The sequence below is a fragment of the Phocoena sinus genome, chromosome 14, assembly GCF_008692025.1.
Source record: "Phocoena sinus isolate mPhoSin1 chromosome 14, mPhoSin1.pri, whole genome shotgun sequence".
NCBI lineage: Eukaryota > Metazoa > Chordata > Mammalia > Artiodactyla > Phocoenidae > Phocoena > Phocoena sinus.
The window spans coordinates 39285961-39308343 of NC_045776.1; the positions used below are offsets into that span (position 1 = coordinate 39285961).

General features: G+C 36.7%; 1 protein-coding gene across 1 annotated transcript in view; it reads left to right on the forward strand.

Moving 5' to 3' along the window:
- RPRD1A (regulation of nuclear pre-mRNA domain containing 1A) overlaps positions 1–21663 on the forward strand; it is a 72685-nt gene extending 51022 nt beyond the window's left edge. Inside the window, exon 7 of the mRNA XM_032603140.1 lies at positions 18149–21663. Coding sequence (XP_032459031.1) covers positions 18149–18298 — 150 coding nt within the window. The 3' untranslated portion in view covers positions 18299–21663. The remainder of the gene's footprint in view (positions 1–18148) is intronic.
- Positions 21664–22383: the final 720 nt, after the last annotated feature.

Sequence of the window (22383 nt, forward strand, 5' to 3'; positions counted from 1 at the left end):
TTTTAAGGCACCACCATACTGTTCTCCATAGTGGCTGTATCAATTTACATTCCCACCAACAGTGCAAGAGGGTTCCCTTTTCTCCACACCCTCTCCAGCATTTGTTGTTTGTAGATTTCTGATGATGCCCATTCTAACCAGTGTGAGGTGATACCTGGTTGTAGTTTTGATTTGCATTTCTCTAATAATTAGTAATGTTGAGCAGCGTTTTACGTGCCTCTTGGCCATCTGTATGCCTTCTTTGGAGAAAAGTCTATTTAGTTCTTCTGCCCATCTTTTGATTGGGTTGTTTTTTTAATATTGAGCTGCATGAGCTGTTTATATATTTTGGAGATTAATCGTTTGTCCGTTGATTTGTTTGCAAATGTTTTCTCCCATTCTGAGGGTTGTGTTTTCGTCGTTTATAGTTTCCTTTGCTGTGCAAAAGCTTTTAAATTTCATTGGGTCCCATTTGTTTATTTTTGTTTTTATTTCCGTTATTCTAGGAGGTGGGTCAATCTCTCCCAGCTTTTAGATTACTTTTCCTAATCCATGGGTTTAGGAAATGTGCAAGTAAATAGGTATTTGAAAGTATATGTTTGGTGAAAATAATGGGCTCTGAGAAAGGATCTTAAGGATCAGTTCAGTAAGCAAAGTAAATATATAATGAGTCTTTATACTTTTTATTCTTTAAGTAAAGAATATTTAAATTATTTCCTGTAAATAAAATATTTATTACAACATAAGTAACGTAGAGCTTTTTTGGCTGCATATAAACTTTTTTCTAGGCTCTGAGGGGTTTTTTTTTTTTTGGTGGCGTATATTTTTGACAATGTAGCACTGGCATTTTTTTGCTCATGCTAATTTTGGGACTACTTCTAACTTTTTAAACATCAGCCATTCTTTTTTATTTTTTTTAAATTTTTTAAAAAATTTAATTAATTTATTTTGGGCTGCATTGGGACTTTGTTGCTGCGCGCTGGCCGGCTTTCTCTAGTTGCGGCAAGCAGGGGCTGCTCTTTGTTGTGGTGCACGGGCTTCTCATTGTAGTAGCTTTTTTTGTTGTGGAGCACAGGCTCTAGGCACATGGGCCTCAGTAGTTGTGGCACACGGGGTCAGTGGTTGTGACCCGCAGGCTCTAGAGCACAGGCTCAGTAGTTGTGGCCCACGGGCTTAGTTGCTCCACAGCATGTGGGATCTTCCTGGAGCAGGGCTCAAACCCGTGTCCCCTGCATTGGCAGGCAGATCCTTAACCAACTGCGCCACCAGGGAAGTCCACGTCAGCCATTCTTAATCTTGGAATTGTTTGTCAGATTCTTATGTAATTAGTTTTTAAAATATATATATGTCTATGTTAATTAATTGAGTCAATGTTTAAGCCTGTAGAGTTTTTTTGAAAACTTGACTTTTGTTATTTCTTGTTTTGGTTCTCTTGGCTTTGTTTCTTCTTCAGATTTCTTAAGGATATATTCTAAATTATAGATAAAAATCATTTTATGTGTTCAAGAGATAATGCTAAAAACATGCCTGTGGTTAGAAATTTTTCTCCATTAATTGACTTGGTCTTGGACTCGTGAACACATCGAGAGGCAGTTTAGTCTTGTGCTGAAGAGTAGAGACTCTGGAACTGGATTACCTGAGATTAGATTCTGGCTTCACCACTTACTAGCTGAGTGACATTTGGCAAAGCGTTTGACCTCTCTGTACCTCAGTTTCCTTGTCTGTAAAATAGAGATAATAATTACACCTGCTTTATATGGTTATTATGAGATTTAAATGATTTGGGTACTAAACTGCCCAGCATATAGGAAGTACCTCAGAAGTTGCAGCCCAAAACAAAAAGACTTGGAGGTTTTCTAACTAGTTTATATCTGTTCTCTCATTTAACCAGTGAATTTATGTTTTATTTATAGGGATACTCTAAAAAGAGTATAAGATATCTGCAATGTTTTTACATCTGTAGGCCTCTCAAAAAGCGTTTATTTATAGTCCTCTCAAGAAGTGTTTATATTCCTAGTTATATTCTTAGCATCTCAGTGATTGCAGCTGGATTCCTAAGTTCTTTTAAACAATATGTTGAATCATTTTCTAAGATTCTGACTTAATCTGCACCAGGCCTACCTCTCTTGTTTATAGAGTCTACATCTTTTCAGAATTAGGTACAGTATTTGCTGGTGTGTACCTTCTTGGTAGTTCTTTATGACATCTGAGATGTAATTGTCTCAGGAATCAAGTTGGTCTGAAGTGTTTTTTACCTTTTACCCCAGCATTCTGGAATGTAATTGATTCTGTTAAGAGACTTGGACTTAATTAAAGTGTGTTGTTCACGTTATTTCCTTGCTTGATTTAGATTTTCACTCTATTCTGTAGAGAAAACAAAAGCAGAATAGATTTCTTTTTACGATGTTAGACTGAGTGGCAGCTTTTCCCACCTCCTAGAACTTATAGAAAAGATAATATATATATTAAAATAAAGAAATTATAAAACCTAGTGTAGTCTGTCTTTATCATATAATTATATAATAAAGATGTATACATCTTATGTTACATATATATTACCTAAATATAAAATATAAAGGTATAATGAAGAGAGGGAGATGAAACAGGAAGAGAAATGAAATGGAAGGAGAGAGATGAAATGGGAGGGTTGAGGTGAAATGTAGAGAGATAAGGAGCTGCACTGTTCAGTAGGTGGCCACTAGCCACAGTGATATTTAAATTAATTACAATTAAATAAAATTTAAATTATCAGCACTAGCCCTATTTCAGATGCTTAGTAGCCACATGTGGCTCTTGGCTCCTCTGTTGGATAGTGCAGATGTAGAACATTTCCATTGTCACAGAAAGTTCTATTCATAATGATTGATAAAGATTGCTTAAGAGATAGATGTAGATAAAGTGGGGAAATTATATTTATTACATATGAGATATGTAATAACTCCACTCTAATAAGAGAAGGAATGCTGTAGGTGCCCCTCTCCCTCAAATGGCAGTCTTCTTAGAAGGTGGATTGCTGACAGGAATTGAATTGAAGAAATAAACCACATCCTGGCATGTGCCCTCTTAAAGGTGGGAGCATCTCATTTACACAAATGCTCTATGCTCAGAAGTGGAACACCGGGAAGAAGGAGGTTGGAACAACACAGTGACTAAGGGTGTTGCAGTGGAAACAATCAGGAAGGTCGACTCCTGTGCATTCCTCCCTTCCTGGGCCAGGTAGCAGTGGTGAGGTGTCTGTGTCTTTGTAGGAGCTTGCAACAGGGGAAACGGGTAGTGTCTCCTCCAGGCTGGTGAAACCCAGGAGTGATAGGGATCATCTGTATCTGGAAAACCATTCCCTGGGATAATTCATGTTGGATCTTGTCCACTTTACTGACATCCCAAGTAGGTTGTACATACAGTCTAATTACATAAAGATAGTAACATCACTGGAACCATCAAACATTTTTGAAAGGACAGTACGTAAGACAGCAGATTCAAGAGGGAAGAACTTTTCCCCTAGGAAATAGTTGATAGAGGATTCAGCACAGTAATGTAAACTACTGAAAATGCCTAAACACCTCGAGATCCTGTCCCATCCCTAATTAGTATTCACCAGAAAACAGGGTGTCCTCACAGCCATGTTATGAAAAGCTCTGTACTGTTTTGTTCTGATCAACAAAGGAATGTTTGGGAATTCTAGGCAAGTAAGCAAGGAAACAATGTAAGCAATGACATAAAAACCTCAATGGCTATGAAATGAGAGTAGGTGAGAGTGGAACAGTCGAACAAGTGAGATACTTTGTGAGATTTTGCAAAACTAAAATTGTGCTGATGAAGTTTAAACATAGTGTAGTAAGTCAGTGCTCCATTGTTGGTATACATGATGCATTCCTAAAAATGTGAATAAAAATAAACTATACTAAATTTTAGCAACAAAAGCATATATTAAGAGGGACAATTTTTGCCCAGAGAGATTTTTTTAAATTACAAACTTCCTTGCTGTAGTTATTGATGTTTTTTAAGCCCCCATGTATTATTTGAGATATAAAGTTAGTAAGGACATAAATTAATTATTAAATATAGACAATGCAATTTAAAAATAATATAGTCAGGAAGAACTGATCTTCAAGTTGAAGGATTTAGTTTTTATTGAACTGGATATTGCAGTGCTGATTTTGACATTTTGACAGCAGTCTCATCAACTTCTGTCTGTCAAGCAGAAGATGTGTAACAATTTGTCATCTTCTCTTGCTTTCTTATGAAACGTAAAGAAGCATTATCGTCCTTTCTTTGGATTTGTGAAATTCCCTTTACTTTTGGATTACTGGAGTTTTTGATGTTGAATCCCAATTCAGAATAGTAAAATTCTGTTTTCATTATCTTTTAGCATGGAACATAGAGCAAGCCAGCCAAAGTCCAGGGAGTATCTGTGTGGCAAGTATTTGCCACTCTTAGCATGTCTGATTTCTATCCGTGTATTTTTTTTTTGGTTGTTTGTTTGTTTTTATCACAAGTATCAGCACCCACGTACCTCCTCGGACTTTTGTACAAAACTGAAATGTTGACAGTAGTATGATAGGGTAGCTTTGACCTGTTTGCTAACGAATGTGTGAAAATCTGAATTTGGTGTCACAAAAGCTGTTTAGGATTATCTGTATGTAGTGTATATACGTAGGGAGTATTAGGTATACTGGTATATAGTATATATACATTTCACACAAAATGAACTTTGTGTTGTAAATGATAAGAGTTAAGAGTTTCCTTTGACAGTAGAACTCAGCATGAGGCAAAGGAACAAAAACAGAGGAGAGAAAAAAGATGGAAAGAAGGAAAACTGGGAGAAAGAAAGAAGATAGGAACAAAGAGTACAGCTTTCTTCACACCTGCCAGAATTTAATGTTGGTTCCCATCCAGCAGCTGCTATTGCCAGATGACTCTTTTTCTTCAGCTCGCTACCTAGACCTGTCCGAGAATTTATCTGTAGGAAGGAGTGGAGCATCTGGATGACTAGTGCTAGTGAGGTAGATTGACTTTTAGGACGTCAGCTCGGGCTCTGCCTGCTAGATTTCATTCTCTCTGCAATCCCATGTTGTTACTCCTTCCTGACTCATCAGTGAGCACCATTTTCCGTCATTTGAGTGTCTACACTCATAATGAAAACAACAAAAACTCCTGTTCATCAAGAAACCCTGCTCTTGGAGCCTCTAAGAGATTATTAGTTTTTAGATTCCCAGAATTCTTTGGCCTCTTGAATGCAATATCCCAATCCTGCATAAGGGAAACATTTCCATACATTATGTGGGTGAAAAATTACCAGTGCCTAACCTGATACCTGCTATTGCACTTAAACTCCATTGTAAGGGAGATAATTTAAATTTTTATCATAAAATAATAACTGATACTTAGCATTTACTCTGTGTGAAGGTACCATTCTAGGTACTGCTCGTATTTTTATTTGTGACTGTATGAGGTGGATTACTATTATTATACCTGTTTTATGAATGAGAACACTGAGGCACAGAAGTAGTAACATTATCTGCAAAGGAAATTTGAAAAATACATTAATTACATTAAAATGAATAAGACCACTTAGCTCCTGATAACACTTCCATGTATTTCCTTAATCTTATAAAAATCATAGATTAAAAATACCATTGTAAGCATAGTTATAAAAATGTTAAACAGTTGTAGCCATACTGTATGTACAAATTTACATCCAACTCAGGTACTTATCTTGGTTAGTCTTCAGTGAGTATGGAGTATGGATTAGAATAATGAACTGAGAGTTATGGGTTTTAGAACTTACTGTGTGAACTCGAAGAAATTGTGCAGTATCAAGCCCTTTTTTTCAAAATGTAGATATCAAGCCTAATGATTTGTGAGATCTATTTAAGTTCTAAAATTCAGTGCTTTTGACTTTTCTCCTATTCCCTTCTTATAGTTAGAAACTTCTGAATACTTTAGAAATTCATCTTTTGAAAGCAATATGCAGTTTAAATTTTTTTCCTTGCCTTTTATTCCTAAAACACTTTCCCATCATAAAAACAATACATGTTTATTATAGAAAATTTGGAAAATACTGAAAAAAAAACCAACTCAAAAGTTTACACGAACCTCTGAAAACACTTATTAATATTTTAATGTGTTTTACTCCACTCTGGGTTTTTTGTTTGTTTTAAATAATTGTGTATATTCAGTCTCATCTTTTAAAAAATGTTTGTGAAAGTGATTTTTTAAAAACATTATAGGTGGCTAGCATTTATTGTTTCTTTTGTTTCCTTTATTTCAAACAGGGGTGGAACTTTAAAAAAGGTCCATTTATCCACATCAGGATAAATAAGTTGTACTTACTGGATTTACTGAAAGAACTAGGTCCATGTGACAGATTGGGATGGGGGGGGATATTTACTATCAAGAATATTGGAAGTTACCTATTTACTACAAGTCATTTCCTCTCTAAGTTCAGTCCTTCAGTACACCATTGTAATTTATTGGGGGAGTGGTATTTTTGTTAGCTATACCTTCTAATTTATTCACTCCTTACTTTTGAAGTAAGATTCATGTTAGAACTAGAATTTATCTTGTAATTTTCATATCATTGCACACATAAGATTTGATAAAGTAAAATGTGAACCTCTTAGATAGTTAAATCAATCAAAATTTTAAGGAGAGCCTTATGTCATTCACACTAACAGTCTCACAGAAAGAATTCTGTCAGGCATAACTTCCTAAAGCAAAAATTCTTTGTAAAGCATCTGCCAGATTTGGTCATGCTTAGATCAGGTTATGGAGAAAGGCACTGCTTCAAAGTAAAGCCAGTTCCATTCTTGGAATCTTTCTAATATCAGTGATCTTATTCCAATATAAAGTAATAGTCTTGGGTGTTTTTTAGGATTAATAAACTTAGTACATTTTAAAATTGAGGTAATTTGCATACAATGAAAATGCACATATATTAACTAAGCAGGTCATTATCAGTAAATTTGATAAATTCTGATAACTTATTAGATGCTAAACACATTTTGCTACAGTAATGTGCTTTATATTCTAATTCCTAATGAGATTGTAGTTACCTTTTGACTTTTGGGACCATAGCTAAATGTGTTCAGTTTTCTTTGATTAAAAAGTTGTATTCATGAAACACCAGAAAGATTGCAGAAATATGAGAACATGGCCCTTTTTAACCTTTTTTGAGTTGCCAACAGGTTTGAAAAATGCACACGCGCACAAATTTGCTTACAACTTCAGTTGAGTTAGGGCTGCCTACAACTTCAGTTGAATTAGGGCTGCCTCTAATATGCATCTTTGGCTCACAGTTTAATAACCATTGGTCCATAACTAGTGCAAATTGAATGGGAATCAATGTGAATCTTGCATTGCTTTCATTATCACTTTTCGCTGCTTAAAAATTTCTGCTGTCAGTTCCTACATTTAGATTCCTCTAAGCTAACTGCATCAACATGATCAGGACCTGGCTTGGCATCACTTCATGGAAGAAAGCAGCGGTCATGTAGCTGTTAGTCAGCATGGTGATATAGCTATGGTAACATAAACAGTGTTAAGCTACACTAAGTGTTCAGAATATGGAAAGTACGTTCTGTTTTATTGGATGCTGGTTAAACAACAGCCAGATTTATGTATTGAACTCAGGCTGAATTCTGCGTTAGCAAAGGGAATTAACTTAGCACAGTGTTTATTCAGAGGCAGAGGCCAGGATGGCAAAGGAAATGGAAACAAAATACATTGGAGAACAGTTGAACAAATGGGGATATCAGAGATCAGACTTGAGGACAGGCATAATTTATGTGTTACCTGTCTTCAGATGCTTTGAAAGCTATCAGAAGAGAAGAGTTGGGTCTACATAAGAAGGCAGAACCTAGGACCAGTGGATATGTTCCAGGTGACAAGCAAGACCATTCTGGCAATTAGAACTGGCCTAATGTGAAAGGATTACTTGATAAATGTTTCAGCCTCGGCTATCTACATGTACAGCAAACCTTAAATACAGCCCCAATCCTGGCCAGATTAATGTAAAACCTCTCAATAAAGATTTATTTACCTCAGTTTTTATTGCCTGGTAATCACGTTCAGCTTTTGAAAAAATTACAAAGCATGCCAAAAGGCAAGAAACAGCCTAAAGAGACAAAACAAGGATCAGCAACAAATTCTTGTATGACACAAATTCTGGAATCACCAGTTCAGGAATTTAAAATAACTGATTAATATGTTAACAGCTCTAATGAAAAGTAGACACCATTCAAGAACAGATCTAAGTAGAGGTGAACATGCTTAAGAAAGAATCAAAAGCAAATTTTAAATGTTAGAAATAAACACTGACAAATGAAAAGTGCCTTTGATGATCACCTGAGTAGACTGGACACTGCTGAGGAAAAAATCAATGAGCTTGATAGTAGAAACTTTCCAAACTGAAATGCAAAAAGAAAATAGAACAAGCAACAACCTCCCCTCCCAAACAAAACAAAAACCAAACACAGAGCATTCAAGAATTGTGGGACAGTTTGGAAAAGTGTAACATACATGTGCTTGGAATACCAGAAGAACAAATGAAGCAGAAGAAATATTTGAAGTAATAATGGCCAAGAAATTCCAGAGTTAATGACAGACTTCAAACCACTGACCCAGGAAACGCAGAACAAACACCCGACAGGATATCAAAAAATCTAGTCTGCACTTAGGTGTGTCATATTCAAACTGCAGAAAATGAAAGGCAAAGAGAAAACCTTGAAAAAAGCCAGAGGGAAAAAACATCTTACTTGTAGGCTAAGAATTACAGTGCACTTCTCAGTAGAATCACACAAGCAAGAAGGGAGTGGGGTGAAAAGTGTTCAAGGAAAAACACCAACCTAAAATTCTATATCCAGTGAAACTTCTTTAAAAGTGAAGGATAAAGTAGTGTTTGCTGTTACTGAAGGTGGTCAAGAAGAAGTTGAATGACAAGGACAAGAGAAATGTTGGGTCTAACGTTTGCCTCACTGTATTCTATATATAAACAACTGGCTCTGGGAGATGGTAGTATATATTCAGCAAACATGTATTTCAGGTTTTTGAGGAGATTTACAAACCAGATTCCCTTCTTGGAGCTTCACTCTGGACATGAGCATATTGGAGATTGGAGCAGGGTTGTAGCAGAGAAACTATGTGTGCTCCCAAACAGCCCAGAACCTCTGATTTATGGCCTGCCTGTTAAAGCCTTGTGTAACAGTGTTCCGTGGGACACCCAATTTGGGAAATAACAAATTGGCTGACCTCCATGACCCTGAAATAGTGTGATTCTTTAGAAACTGGGTAATACATACTAAGGGAGTGAGACCAGAAGGTCACACAGAAAATGAAAATAATTTAGGCTAAAAGGTCACACAAAATGAAAATTTATAGAAAGCATAATTAAGTCTACTTCCTAATTTAAATATCAGACAAGTAGAAAAATTAATTTGTTATATCTCACTTCCTTAAATTCCTTCTTCCCACTTGATTTTGAAGTTGCTTACAAATAAATGACCTCAGTTATATGCTGCCTATCAGCTCCTGGCTCCCCTTCCCCCTCCAAGGTCAAAACTGATGATTAGTGATAGGTTCAACTTTCCTGGAATATTGGTCATCGTTCCTGATTGGACTAGCCCTTTGCCTTTTCTTGTTTCTTTTCCCGTGTGTCTTCTGTATGTTGCTACTACTATTATTAGTCCTTCTTTTGTTTTGTTTTGTTTTTAAGTCTCTAGGCCCATATGCTGTTATTCATGAGAAAATGACAGCTCCTCTCCATTACTGGGGATTCCAGAGATGTTTTAATGGCAGAATTAGACTACCTAATACAAGTCACAGTTTGTTTCCTAAACATGCTGGATTTTGAGTTTTAGGGACATAACTGTTAGTCCTGTGACTGTGGTGATCCTATATTTCATGTAAGGTAGATTTCAGTTGGATAACAGACTTCTAAAGAATACCCATCCCAATAACAATTCCAAGATACGACAGGCAGGATAGCATAATGGTTAAGCATGAGGACTCTGAAGCCAGACTGTCTGGGTTTCAGGCTTTTTTGACCTTGTCTGTTGACTTAAGAGGAAGTTTCTTAATTAGTGGTTAATTGTGCTTTAGTTTTATTATCTGTAATGCATGGATAATAAGAGTCTCTACCTATGAAGATTAAATGGACCACTTAGAACAGCATTTGGCATTTAGTAAGCACTTCAAAATCTTGGTTAGGGTCACACTCAATCTAGAAATGTATAAAGCTTATTTATAACAGTATCTACCCTCATTACAATTTAGCATTTTTGATTTTTTAAAACCCAGTCAATAGCCAGGTAGGCATTGGGTTCCTTGCAGAAAACTAAGTCCCTGAGAAAATATTAAATCTTTTTTCTACTTGTTAATCCAGAAGGCTAATGAGCCTTCATTATAATAGAATTATAATTTATTAACAGGTGGGAATTACCTATTCCAAGAATATTTTAGAAGTAAAATCTGCTTTTATTGTAGAATACTTATTAAAGAGAATGACAGTAAGCCCTCAAAGGAACTGCAAGATATAAGACAGTCTGTTAGATGACATTCATTTACACAAAAGTATTTCCCACTAAAAGGTAACTTTTCTGCAGATGGTCAAGGAAAAATGGTTCCATCAGAGATGTGTGGGATAATGTGAAAAGAAATGAGAAAGGATTTGATATTTTACTTTTAAAATACTTTAATTATATATACAATAGTTTTTAACAATTGCAGGACTAGATCCCAAGCTAAGTTTGGGTATTTGTTTTCTAGAAGACAAGTCAGGGCAAACCACTGAGATCTTTACTTGCTTTACACTCTGTTACCTGGAGATGGCAACAGACTTGACTAATCTCCCCGACATCATGGAATTTCTTGGCCGCCTTTAAGAAAATAAGTGGTATTTTTAAAATATTGATTGATACTTCAATTAACTTTTCCTGTCTAGTCTAGCAAAGAGCCCCAACCCCAGGGTAAGCAAAATGAAGTAAATTATGGTGGATCCTGAAAAGTGAGAATCAGAGCTTCTAAATAGTTACATTGAAGAAAGTCACTTAAGGAAGACTTGTTAACATTTAAAGGGAGGCAGAAGACGTAATGAAATACATATCAAAGAACAAAACCATTTAGGGGTCTGCAGAAGAACAAATAAAATGAACCAGGATTATGAAGATTACCATCAACCTAAGGGGTTCTATAATATGTTCTGAAGATTATGTCTTGATACTATTTTGAATGAAGATAACTAGCTCCACCTTCAACATTAACTTGTGCTTTTGTGACCCAAGGACCAACTTATTTTATTCTCAAACATGTAGTTACTATGACGACTGATTAAAAATGATGTAACAGGTAAATTTTAAGTAGCCCAAACTGAATCAACCAGATTTCAGACTAAGAATACATATAGTGAGATATAAAGGGAGAAATTAAATTGCTTAGGTGTTTGCATAGATACAGCTTGTGGAACACTATGGAAATAAGATGTCGTATGGAAATACGACATCACTCCATCTTTAAGAAATGCTATTGTGGAGAAAGTCTTTAATACTAGGATGTCCATGTTTTTTTGGCTGAAAAAAATATCCTCATATGTCTTTTAAAACTGGGGGTTGTCCAGCCCATATTGTTATACTTGAAAGGCACCCTAAACATTGATTTCACAAATGAACAATGAAAAATGAGAGAGAATGCATTATCAAAGCCTTGTTTTCAGAGCATTCTGGAATCTGGATTACATTCAAACTCGATTCCTACAAAAGCTACACAGCTTGCTCACTAGAATCGGGATTGGGCTTCCTAATTTGATATATTCCTCTTTCTGCTGCAGCAGCTGTCTCTCAGGAAGTGGGTAGGAAGGAAGGGGCTGTAATATGGTAGGCATGATGCTTGAAATTGTTGACCACAGCCCTTAATGGCCACTAAAGATGCACATGTGGGTATAGTTGAATTTCTCCACGTTTTTTTTTTTAATTCAGAGTCATGTATGAAAGAAGAGAGCAGAATTATTAGTAGTAGCATGTGCAAGGTAATGGCAGCCCCTATATATGTATATATATATATATATTTAAATTCAGAAATAGTTAAGCTATTTATTTTAAGCAACTGAAATATTAGAACAACTGTATCTGGATCAGCCCTAAAATGAATAAGAACTCCAAATTTTAGGAAATTTATCCTCTTAGCTGTTTTGGGTGCAAGATGGTTCTGATACCATCCCAGAATGATAACTGCGGTTCTGTGGCACTTCATAATTTGAAAACTTCCACATTAACTTATTTAAGCCTAACAGCTCAGTAAAATAGATACCCATATTTTACAAAGGAAGCAGCTGAGGCTTAGATAATCTTAGGGTGCCCTTGCCTAAGATTACAGGTAGTAAATTGAGGAGGTGGTACTTGTATCCAGATCTTTTGACCTAATGCCCAGGAGGATCGACTGGGGACCTCTTCACACCCAGTGTTCTGCTGAACACTGTAAGGAATATAGATACACACAAAGTGTGTTTCCCCCTAATTATGAAAACTAGAAAACAGTATAGTAGTATTTAAGTTCAGAAATAACTTGAATAGTAGCAGATCATAGGAAGTTAGTGTGAAACTAAAGTAGGAAAAGTTTCTATGGCAAAGTTTGGTCTTAAAATAGGTCTTGTAAAATGGAGATTTGGACACAATGTATACTCAACATTAGCTGCAAAGAAAAGCATTTCTAGTGGTGGTTCAGATTTCAACCTAGCTCTAACCCACTCTAACTGCACACAAGATAGATAACACCTCCTGATTCATTAATGTTGAAATATAGTCAGACGAGGGTTTGCGGTTTTAGGGTGGTGGTGGTGGTGATACCGGCAAGTAAATTAAGAACAAAAATACAGACCTTGTTGAATGAGGGGGGAATAGTGAGGGAGAAGTAAAATGACTCATGTAAACAGTCAACAGGAAATGAGGTGAAGCATTGGTTCCCAAAGTGGCAGCTGATCTTTCAGCAGAAATTCTGCAGGCCAGAAAGGAGTGGCATGATGCATTTAAAGTGACAAAAGGGAAGAACCTACAACCAAGAATTCTCTACCCAGCAAGACTCTCATTCAGATTTGATGGAGAAATCAAAAGCTTTACAGACAAGTAACAGGTAAAAGATTTCAGCACCAGCTTTACGGCTGTTAATGGAACTTCTCTGGGTAAAAAAGAAAAGGCCACAACTAGAAACAAAATTACAGAATGAAAAAGCTCACAGATATAGACAAACATACAGTAAAGGTAGGAAATCATCCATACACAAAGCTAGTAGGGAAGTTAGACAAAAGTAGTAAAATTATCCGTCCACAATAAGGAGGTAAGGGATGCACAAAACAAGATGTAAAATATATCAAAAACAGTAATTGTGAGGGGAGGAGAGTACAAATGAAGGGTATTTTTAAATGCATTTGAAATTAAGAGATCAGCAACTTAGAGCAATCACGTATATATATAGACTGCTATTCCAAAACCTCAAGGTAACCGCAAACCAGAAAATCTATAATACATATAAACACAAAAAAGAAGGGATCCAAACAACACTAAAAATAGTCATCAGATCACAGGAGAAGAAGAGAACAAAAGAAGAAAGAGACCAAAGGGGACAGGGCGGGAGGGATAAACTTGGAATTCGAGATCAACAGATACAGACTACTATATATAAAATAGATAACAAGGACCTACTGTATGGCACAGGGAGCTATATTCAATATCTTGTAATAACCTATAATGGAAAAGAATCTAAAAGAATATATATAGATATTCTTTAAATATATATTATATATAACTGAACCACTTGCTGTACATCTGAAACATTGTAAATCAACTGTACTTCAATTAAAAAATTAAAATTAAAAAAAGACTTTTAAATACACAGACTAGTCAGAGCACGATACCTTTGCAGTAAAAGCAGTTCAGTATTGCTGAGGGAAGGGGCTTAATTTTTTAATGCTTTGGCTTTTCAGAAGTTTTTTTTTTTTTTAATTTAAAATTAGGTCCTTCCCCTTCTTTGGGGCTGGAACAGGGCTAAGTTCTTTTGAAAGCTGTTTTTGCAAAATGCAGGTTTAGTTAGAAAAGAATGAGAACACTGAAAGAGACTTGTGGCCTTACCTATTGATGTGTTTATCAGATTAGACTATCACACCTTTGACTTTCCCTGATACATGCATGCCACTGGATCCACGTTTGTGATTTCTCTTTCATGCTTAGGGTAATTTTCCTGGTTTACTGAGAATAAAAAGAGATATTTCTTTTCTCCCACTCCAGCTTTATTGAAGTAAAATTGGCACATAAAATTGTATATATTTAAAGTCTACGATGGGATGATTTAACATGTATTTGTGAAATGATTACCACAACCAGGTTAATTAATATATTCATCACATGGCTACTTTGGTGATGAGAACACAAGGTCTACTCTCTTAGCAGTGTATCAAGTGTACAACAAGTGTACAACACAGTATTATTAACTATAATCACCATCTGTACATTAGATCCCCAGAGCATATTCATTTTATAACTGAAGGCTTGTACCTTTTGACCAGTATCTCCCCATCTCCCACCCCCGCTCCACCCCAGTCCCTGGTCACCATCATTTTCTGTTTCTGTGAGTTCATCTTTTTTTTAAGGGTCCACATAGAAGTGAGATTATATAGTATTTGTCTTTGTCTGGCTAATTTCATTTAACGTAATGTCATAGGCTTGTGCAGGTTGTTGCAAATGACAGAATTTCCTCATTCTCGTAGCTGAATATTCCATTGTATATATGTACCATGTCTTCATCCATTCACCTGTTGACAAAGAGTTAGGTTTTTTCCATATCTTGGCTATTGTGAATAATGCTGCGATGAACATGGGAGTGCAGGTATCTCTTCCAGACACTGATTTTGTTTTGAGGTCAGTGTTAGATATTTGTTCTGACACCAGGAGGGCGCTATGTGTTTTATTACATGTTTCTTTCTCATGCAAAATCTTTGAGTCAGGTCTGTGGAACTAGGAGTGGGACAATGGCCAGCTTTTCTTTAAATGATGCCCCTGCAATAGGAGCTGAGCTGTTGGTGAAGGGAAGGGGTGCAGGAGCCTGTGTTCCTCTTGGCTTGCCTCTTCTCATGAAGACCACCACCTCCTGAATCGGGGGCAAGGGTTATCCGTGCCCCAGTATTCTCAGCTTCTGCATCTAAGGTAGAGCCTGTGTTTCACGGAGTGGGGCTGAGCAGAAGGGCGCCTTCAGGCTCTTAAACTTAAAATTTTTGAACCCTTAATCCTCTCTTTTTTTGTTTACTTGTAAAGTAGCCTTGACTTCCCCCCCCCCACACATGGCTGTATTTTATTCTCCTATTGCTCAACTTTATTTTCTTCATTGTATTTATACCTGAAATAATATTGATATTTATGTTTTTTTATGCCTCCTTCCCCCTGAAATGTTAGCTTTGTAAAGGCAAGAGACCTCATCTGTTTTGTTTAACACTGTTATCTCCAGCGCTTAATAAGTATATACTAGCCATATGCTGGGGACCGCCATCACAACACTTGCAGTCTTGTAGGGCAGAGAGGAGGATTGTAAATAGACAGTCAACAACATTTTTCTGAAGGTGCTGTGAAAGAGGAGAGTGCATTCATGGTGCTGTGATGATTCTGACCTAAGAGAATTACTATCATTATTGTACATCAGAATCAAAACAATATACATATCTTATTGTAAGCATCATTGCCTTAGGAAGCCAACTTGTGGAATCTTGGAGCCTCTTTCTAGACCACCAGTGAGGCAATTGAAAAGTTTTGGGACTATGGCCTGGATCATAGAATTGGGTAGTTCGTCAGGTTTCATCTGGTTTTTTCTTCAGGCTAACATCAAATAGTTAACCAGAGCTACTTAAATCTTTTGTCTTTCAGATGAAAGTCCGCCTGTGACAGTAGCAGAAAGCTTTTGATCACTACTTTTGTTCCTAATATAGTAAAGCACGATTTTACTCGCTTATGAAGGATAGTCACTCTTCTCACAGGATTATTGAGAGGATTAAATGAGTTCGTATTTTAATGCGTGGCATTCAATAAATGGCAGCTTTTGATTATGTTTACCAAGTTTTTTGTATGCAGTGTTGCCAGTTGGTAGAAGGCTTTTATCAATAATTGCCACAGATCCTTTGAATCAAAGGATTAATATAAACCTTAATAATTGAAGTACAGCCTATCTGGATGCTAGAAACTAGAAATTAGGGTGAGCAGTAATGACCACTAAAGGCACATAAGACATATCTCAAAACATCTAGCCTCGAGAGGAGCAGAGAGTAATTACTTTTGAGCGTGTTTGAACAGCATCTGGATATGTCATGCTGACCCCAGAGTACTTTAGGTGTTACTTATTAGAGAATGATTTAGTAAGAACAGAGGGACAGATGGAGATATGTGTTTGCCCCCCAATCAGCATGTGCTGAGGAAGACACGTATGCCAAATGAGATGTGTGTGGAGATCCGACTGAAAAGTATGCATCTAGAATGAAATACTCTGGTGCTTCTCTTTTGTTTGCCACTCCGAGCTGTTATGCTGAAACCTACCTGGTGTTCCAGTGTGTCACTGGCAAAGGGGAAAAGGGAACAGGAAAATCTTACCTTGAGGTTATAGATCCCAATTAAACTCTCTTTTACTCAACCTTGATCTCCATGATGGATTAGAAATTCAGGAACAGGCAGACATGGCAAAGATTGACCCCGCTCTTGTGTGCCCAAAGCTATCCTAGAACATGTCCAGCTTTCAACCTTGTCTGCTTTGTCTGCCATTGTGCCCAGTTCCCCATGCTTCAGAAATCTTCTCCTTTCCCTTAGAGCAGTTGCGATATAGTAATTCTGACAAACTCCTTTCCCCAGGTGTAGTTATTCTTTAAAAGAGGAGGCTCAGTAACACAAAGTTTGCTAACTGATTTCATTTTAGACAGAAAAACCGTAGAGAAGTAGCTCACAAGTTGGCTGTGTATTAGCATCCTTTGGGGGAGCTTTTACAAAATTTGAGAGCTCTGGATCCACTGCCAGAGATTCTCATTTAATTGATAGATAGTGAGGCTGGAGTTCTCTTGAAAATTCTGAGTTTCTTCAAAAATTACCTAGGTGATTCAGTCAGAGTTGAGAAACAGCTAAAGAAGAAGGGCTCTTTGTGGAGAGACCTTCGACCCCAGATGAAAGCTTATGACTCGCCTGGTCTGTCTTGAGATCACCCTTGGTCAGAGGGAAGGAGAGGTCTGTAGGCTTTATAGAGGGAATAATACCCACTTTCTAGGTTCCCCTCTTCACATCCCACCTCTACTAGGTGATGGAGTAAAGAAGGGTCCTCTCTCCTTGTTGAAGTCTGGAAACTTAAGTTAAAAGATATTTCCACTACAGAGAATGGGCTGTTTCCCCACTAGGCCAAACATGATCTTAATTAGTTTCCAGTCTGACTCCTTAAGCTGCTGTTTGCAGGGTTTCCTAACCTTTTTTCTGTGTCATTGTAATCCTTTGGTGATCTGGCGAAGCCTTGGACCCCTTCTCAAGTTAAATATTTTAAATATAGAAAATAAAATGCATAGCATTACAATGGAAACAAGTTATATTGAAGTAGAGTTATTGAAATAATAAAATTTGTGCAGTAATATATGCTTCTTTACTGATATAATAAATTACATGTAGCAGTTGGTCTAATAATTTCAAAGTAGTCATAAATGTAAACAATATTTTAAGATAGATGTGAAAAACTGTAAAGTAGTATTGAAGCAACTGGTTTCTCTTAAACTCACAGATACTGATAATGCTCCTGTGGCCTGCTGCCAACACTCAGAACTGAAAACAGTGCTAAATTTCAGTTTAAGTTGGTGAAAATAAATATATACTTTTTCTTATCCAAGCTCCTGTATACCTGAAAATCTTATATGCTGTGGTTAAGTATATTAATATTTTAGTCTTCTCTTTACAAGTGTGAAACCAGAGCTTAACGATTGTGATTTTTCATAATAATGAGTTTACCTACTTGAGTATTTCCCAAGTCCCTCTTTTGATCCTAAAGCTCACATTATAATCTCGTTATTCAGCATAAACTGAATGTTTTACCAGATTTAACGTAGAGCATTAGCTAGATAAGCTAGATAGCTCTTCTCTGAACTCCCAGAAATGCTAATGAGAGTGGTTTGATGTTACAGGAATACAAGCGCAAGTTAGCCAGAGTTTCCCTGGTGCGAAAAGAACTCAGGTCCCGGATCCAGAGCCTGCCGGACTTATCTCGATTGCCCAATGTCACTGGCAGCCACATGCACCTGCCCTTTGCGGGGGACATCTACAGTGAAGATTGATGACCAGTCTCTTTCCAGGGCCCAGGACTTTGCAAGAGATGGAGACAGGTTAGGTGGATAGTCCTGTAGTGTTATTTTTGTATATTGTTGAGAGAGTGACATTAACAAAAAGAAATAAGTAATTTATAAAATTGTTTAAAATGTTGGTTTGTTTACTATTTTATTGGTAAGTTAACATGACTTAGTTTAAACAACGTGAATCTCTGTGTATTAATAAGCTCACAAATAGTGATTATTTTCAAAAGATCTTTTTGTAAATTTTTTTGATTCAGGGCCTTGTGAGAAATTCCATGTTTCTATTTCTTCATGTATTTTCAAATGATTTTCTTTATTTTCTTCAGTATCTAATCACTGTATAGTATGTAATTCCTAAAGAGTAAGAACTAATGAGGAGTTTGTTGAGAATTTATTATGGTATAGTTAGGACTTGATTGTAGAAGGGACTAAGTGTTCCAACTTAATTTTCACCCTTCTCCCCAACCAAAATATCAGTTCTGTGCCTCTCAATGCCTTTGATTCCTATTTCCTAGAGGTCAATAATTTAACAGTAAACATGGATGTCATTTTGAGAGTCAGATCAGAACCTAGAGAACTTTTCCACAATAGTACTATAGGGGTTCCATTCCAACTGCCACAGTGTAGAATAAAAGGAATGTTAAATAGGGACCCCCTTGAATAAACTGTTTATTATTATTTGGATAGATTAATATGAAAATGCTTTGGAAATGTTATGAATTTTGACATTGTACCAAGAGAACAACTCTGATTCTAGAACTGATTTCTAGTTGTCAAATCAGGCTCCTTTTAGCATAATTGATCCCTTTAACACAAAGCCATCTGTGGGATTAAAAGAAGTGTAAAATAATGATACTTTATTATTCTCTTAGCCATTTAACTTTAAAAACAATAGTATTTTTAGCTTTAATATCTCAAGAACACAATATTCATTAATGTTCAGTAAAGTAGCCTGGAACATTTTTAATGTTTCCTTGAGGTTTTTGAATGACTGTATATTTGGAAATTAAGCAGTGCTACACTACAGGGTAGATCTGGTAAATATTATATTTGTATATTTAGAATTACCAAAACAAATGTACTTTTTTTTTACCTTTTATTTCTAACCCTGTGTGTTAGAGCAGTTGCATGCTCTCCTGCTTTCTCTTTAAATCACATTGTTAAGCTGTGGATTTTGTACTCAGTGATGACTTAGGATGAACATTTTTTTCATTCATTACTTTACATATTAGAAATTTTTCTTTTCGTTGTAAGAAGATTCAACTGAGATAGTCAATAAAACATCTTTTAGATCCCACAAGCCAGTTATGTCTCACTAGTCTGAATGGCTTCACTCTTTCTCAGTATTAGAGATTATAGCTAAAATGAATTTATATGTGAAGGAGAAGACAAATATTTATTTTTAGTAGCCAGTAGTTTGGGGAACAGTGCTTTTAACAGTTTGACCTCTCAGAAACAGACACACAGAGAAGTAGTTCCCACATATGGCTTATATTCCAAAGTTTTTTAGTCAACTTTTGGGACTCGGGGCACATTTTTTCACAGGAACGGTAGTAATTAGATTCCCTGTGAACACTACCACAGAAAGCTCACCCAGGAATCTAATCCACTTAACCATGAATGTACTTAACTTGTAATGTGGTTGACAAATTACTGGTAGTAGATCCTGACCAACATTTGTAACGTCACTAAGAAAATGGTGTGTAGCAGCCAGACTTACACATTGGGGTGTATGTCTGTCTTGTGTACTTCTGTCCCTAGGTGTAGGATATGTAAGAAAAAGATTCAGCATGGTGGTGGAGGGTGTAACCAATGCACAATTATTAAAACCTGGTTATACCTGTTGTAAAAGTATGTCACACAAGTTAATTTTTGTTAAAGTGAAAGCAAAAGCTTGTGTATTAGTTTATTTTCAGCATCTTGACCTTATTTATGATCTGCTGAAGTGTTGATTTATCTATTCAAAATACATTTTTTCCATTTAAAACTAATTTATAAACTATGTACTCCTGGGAAGATTTGAAACCTATTAGAAGTTTGTTGAAATATTTTCACCATTTAAGACAGACTTCTGACATAGATACTGATTTTAATGCCAGTATCTGCTCTAAATATTTATGATGAAAACGCATTATTTTTTAAAGAGCTTGATGCGATTTGTCATAAGTGATAGTACTCAACATGAATCCTACTCCCAATTTCACCCTTTGACCAATCCTCCACAAACCTTCAGTTGTTGGTTGATTTACTGACTGTAAACACAAATGATATGGTCTGGTTTAGAAGTTATGTTTTCAGCCTTATGATAACTAACATGGTAAGCCTTAGCAGTAAATAGCTTTCCTTTCTAAAAGGGAGACTACATTTTCTCAAGAAGTGGGGCTAGCTGGGGGTACTGTAATACCAGATTCTGAATCATGAGCATTTTCTTCACTGTGTACGTGAGGCAAATCATGCATTTTTGAGTGCAGCTTGGCCTGGCCCCTCAAGAGAAAAGCATGTCACCATACTTGCAGTAGGGGTATTTTGGTTTGAATGGATACCATCACTCTTTTCTCCACAAACAGTGCAGAGAGCTGTCTGGAGTGGCAGTTTGAACAGATTCCCTGGCGTTCCCTCTGCTCCTTCCATCATTACAGTAAGTAAAAGAACCACATGGGGGAACCCGGGAGTCTGAGAAAATGAGCTGTGCTTAATAGCCAACCTCCCTTTCTAGGAAAACCAGTCCAGGTGCAGCTATTTTGGTACCTCTTCTCACGTGCACTCTGCGTCAGGGTTTTTCTGTAAGAACTCCTTCAGGGTCAGCAACAGCCGGGATGACCTTGTCATCTTGATTTGCAAAATTAAAATAACAAACCTAGGTTGTCAATTGTCACTGTAGATGAGCAACTCATCTGTTATCATTATTGAACAGGTTCTGAGAAATCTTTAGAAAGAAAACACTCAAAAGTACAAATTAATAAGGAAAGTTAGAATGTCCTTTCTGAATTTTCCATTCAAAAAATTTATATTATATGAAATAACATAAAGCTCTATACTGCTTTGATTTCTATTAAGAAGTAGCTCCTAAGATGTAGTCTTGTTTAATAGTTGTTGCACTGCATCAAAGCTTTTTAAAGTGTAAATCCAATTCTTCCCTGTATAGAAAGGGAGCATTGTGTTACTTACTGAATGTATTTATACAGAGCATTTGTTGCCATCTGTAATTCCAGCCATCCACACATGAGTCTGTTCTGAGGTGGCAGTAGCACACGGGAAGATGAAGTTTCCCTATTTCTTTACCCCTTTTTCTTTGGTGGTATCTGATGAAAATATAAGATGTTCTTAATAAAGTTTTACGTTCTTTTTGAGATGTGTAGATTATTTTTGTGAATTTGTTTAATTGGATATGGGGTGGGGAGGGAGACATTGATGGACTGGGAGGGAAACAAAGTACTGGGAGTGTCCAGCAATATTACCGTGGAGAAACTGCCAAAGGAGATTCTATTTGCATGGTCAATGGGAACCAAACTTGAGCGAACATCCGAATCACCTGGAGGGCTTATTAAACGATAGGTTGCTGGGCCCCACCCCCAGAGGTTCTGGGATAAGGCCTGATAGTTTACATTTCTAACAATTTGATGCTAATGCCACTGAGTTTAGGGACCACATTTTGACAACCGCTCTTCTAGAGTAACTTTCAAGTCCGTGACTTGCTTCATGATTTAAAATTCCAGGTAATTTCAGGCAATTCCAAGTAATAAGATAATAAAGTATGGGTTTTACAGTTCCGTATATAGCAGTTCCTTTGGGCAGAGAACGAGACCATATCTTGTTTTGTGACCTACTGCACAGAAATAGTGCTTTTTTTCTTTCTTTTTTTTTTGCGGTACACGGGCCTCTTCCGTTGCAGAGCACAGGCTCCGGACGCGCAGGCTCAGCAGCCATGGCTCACGGGCCCAGCTGCTCCGCGTCATGTGGGATCTTCCTGGACCAGGGCACGAACCCGTGTTCTCTGCATCAGCAGGCGGACTCTCAACCACTGCGCCACCAGGGAAGCCCAGTAGTGCTTTTGAGTGAACAGATTTACT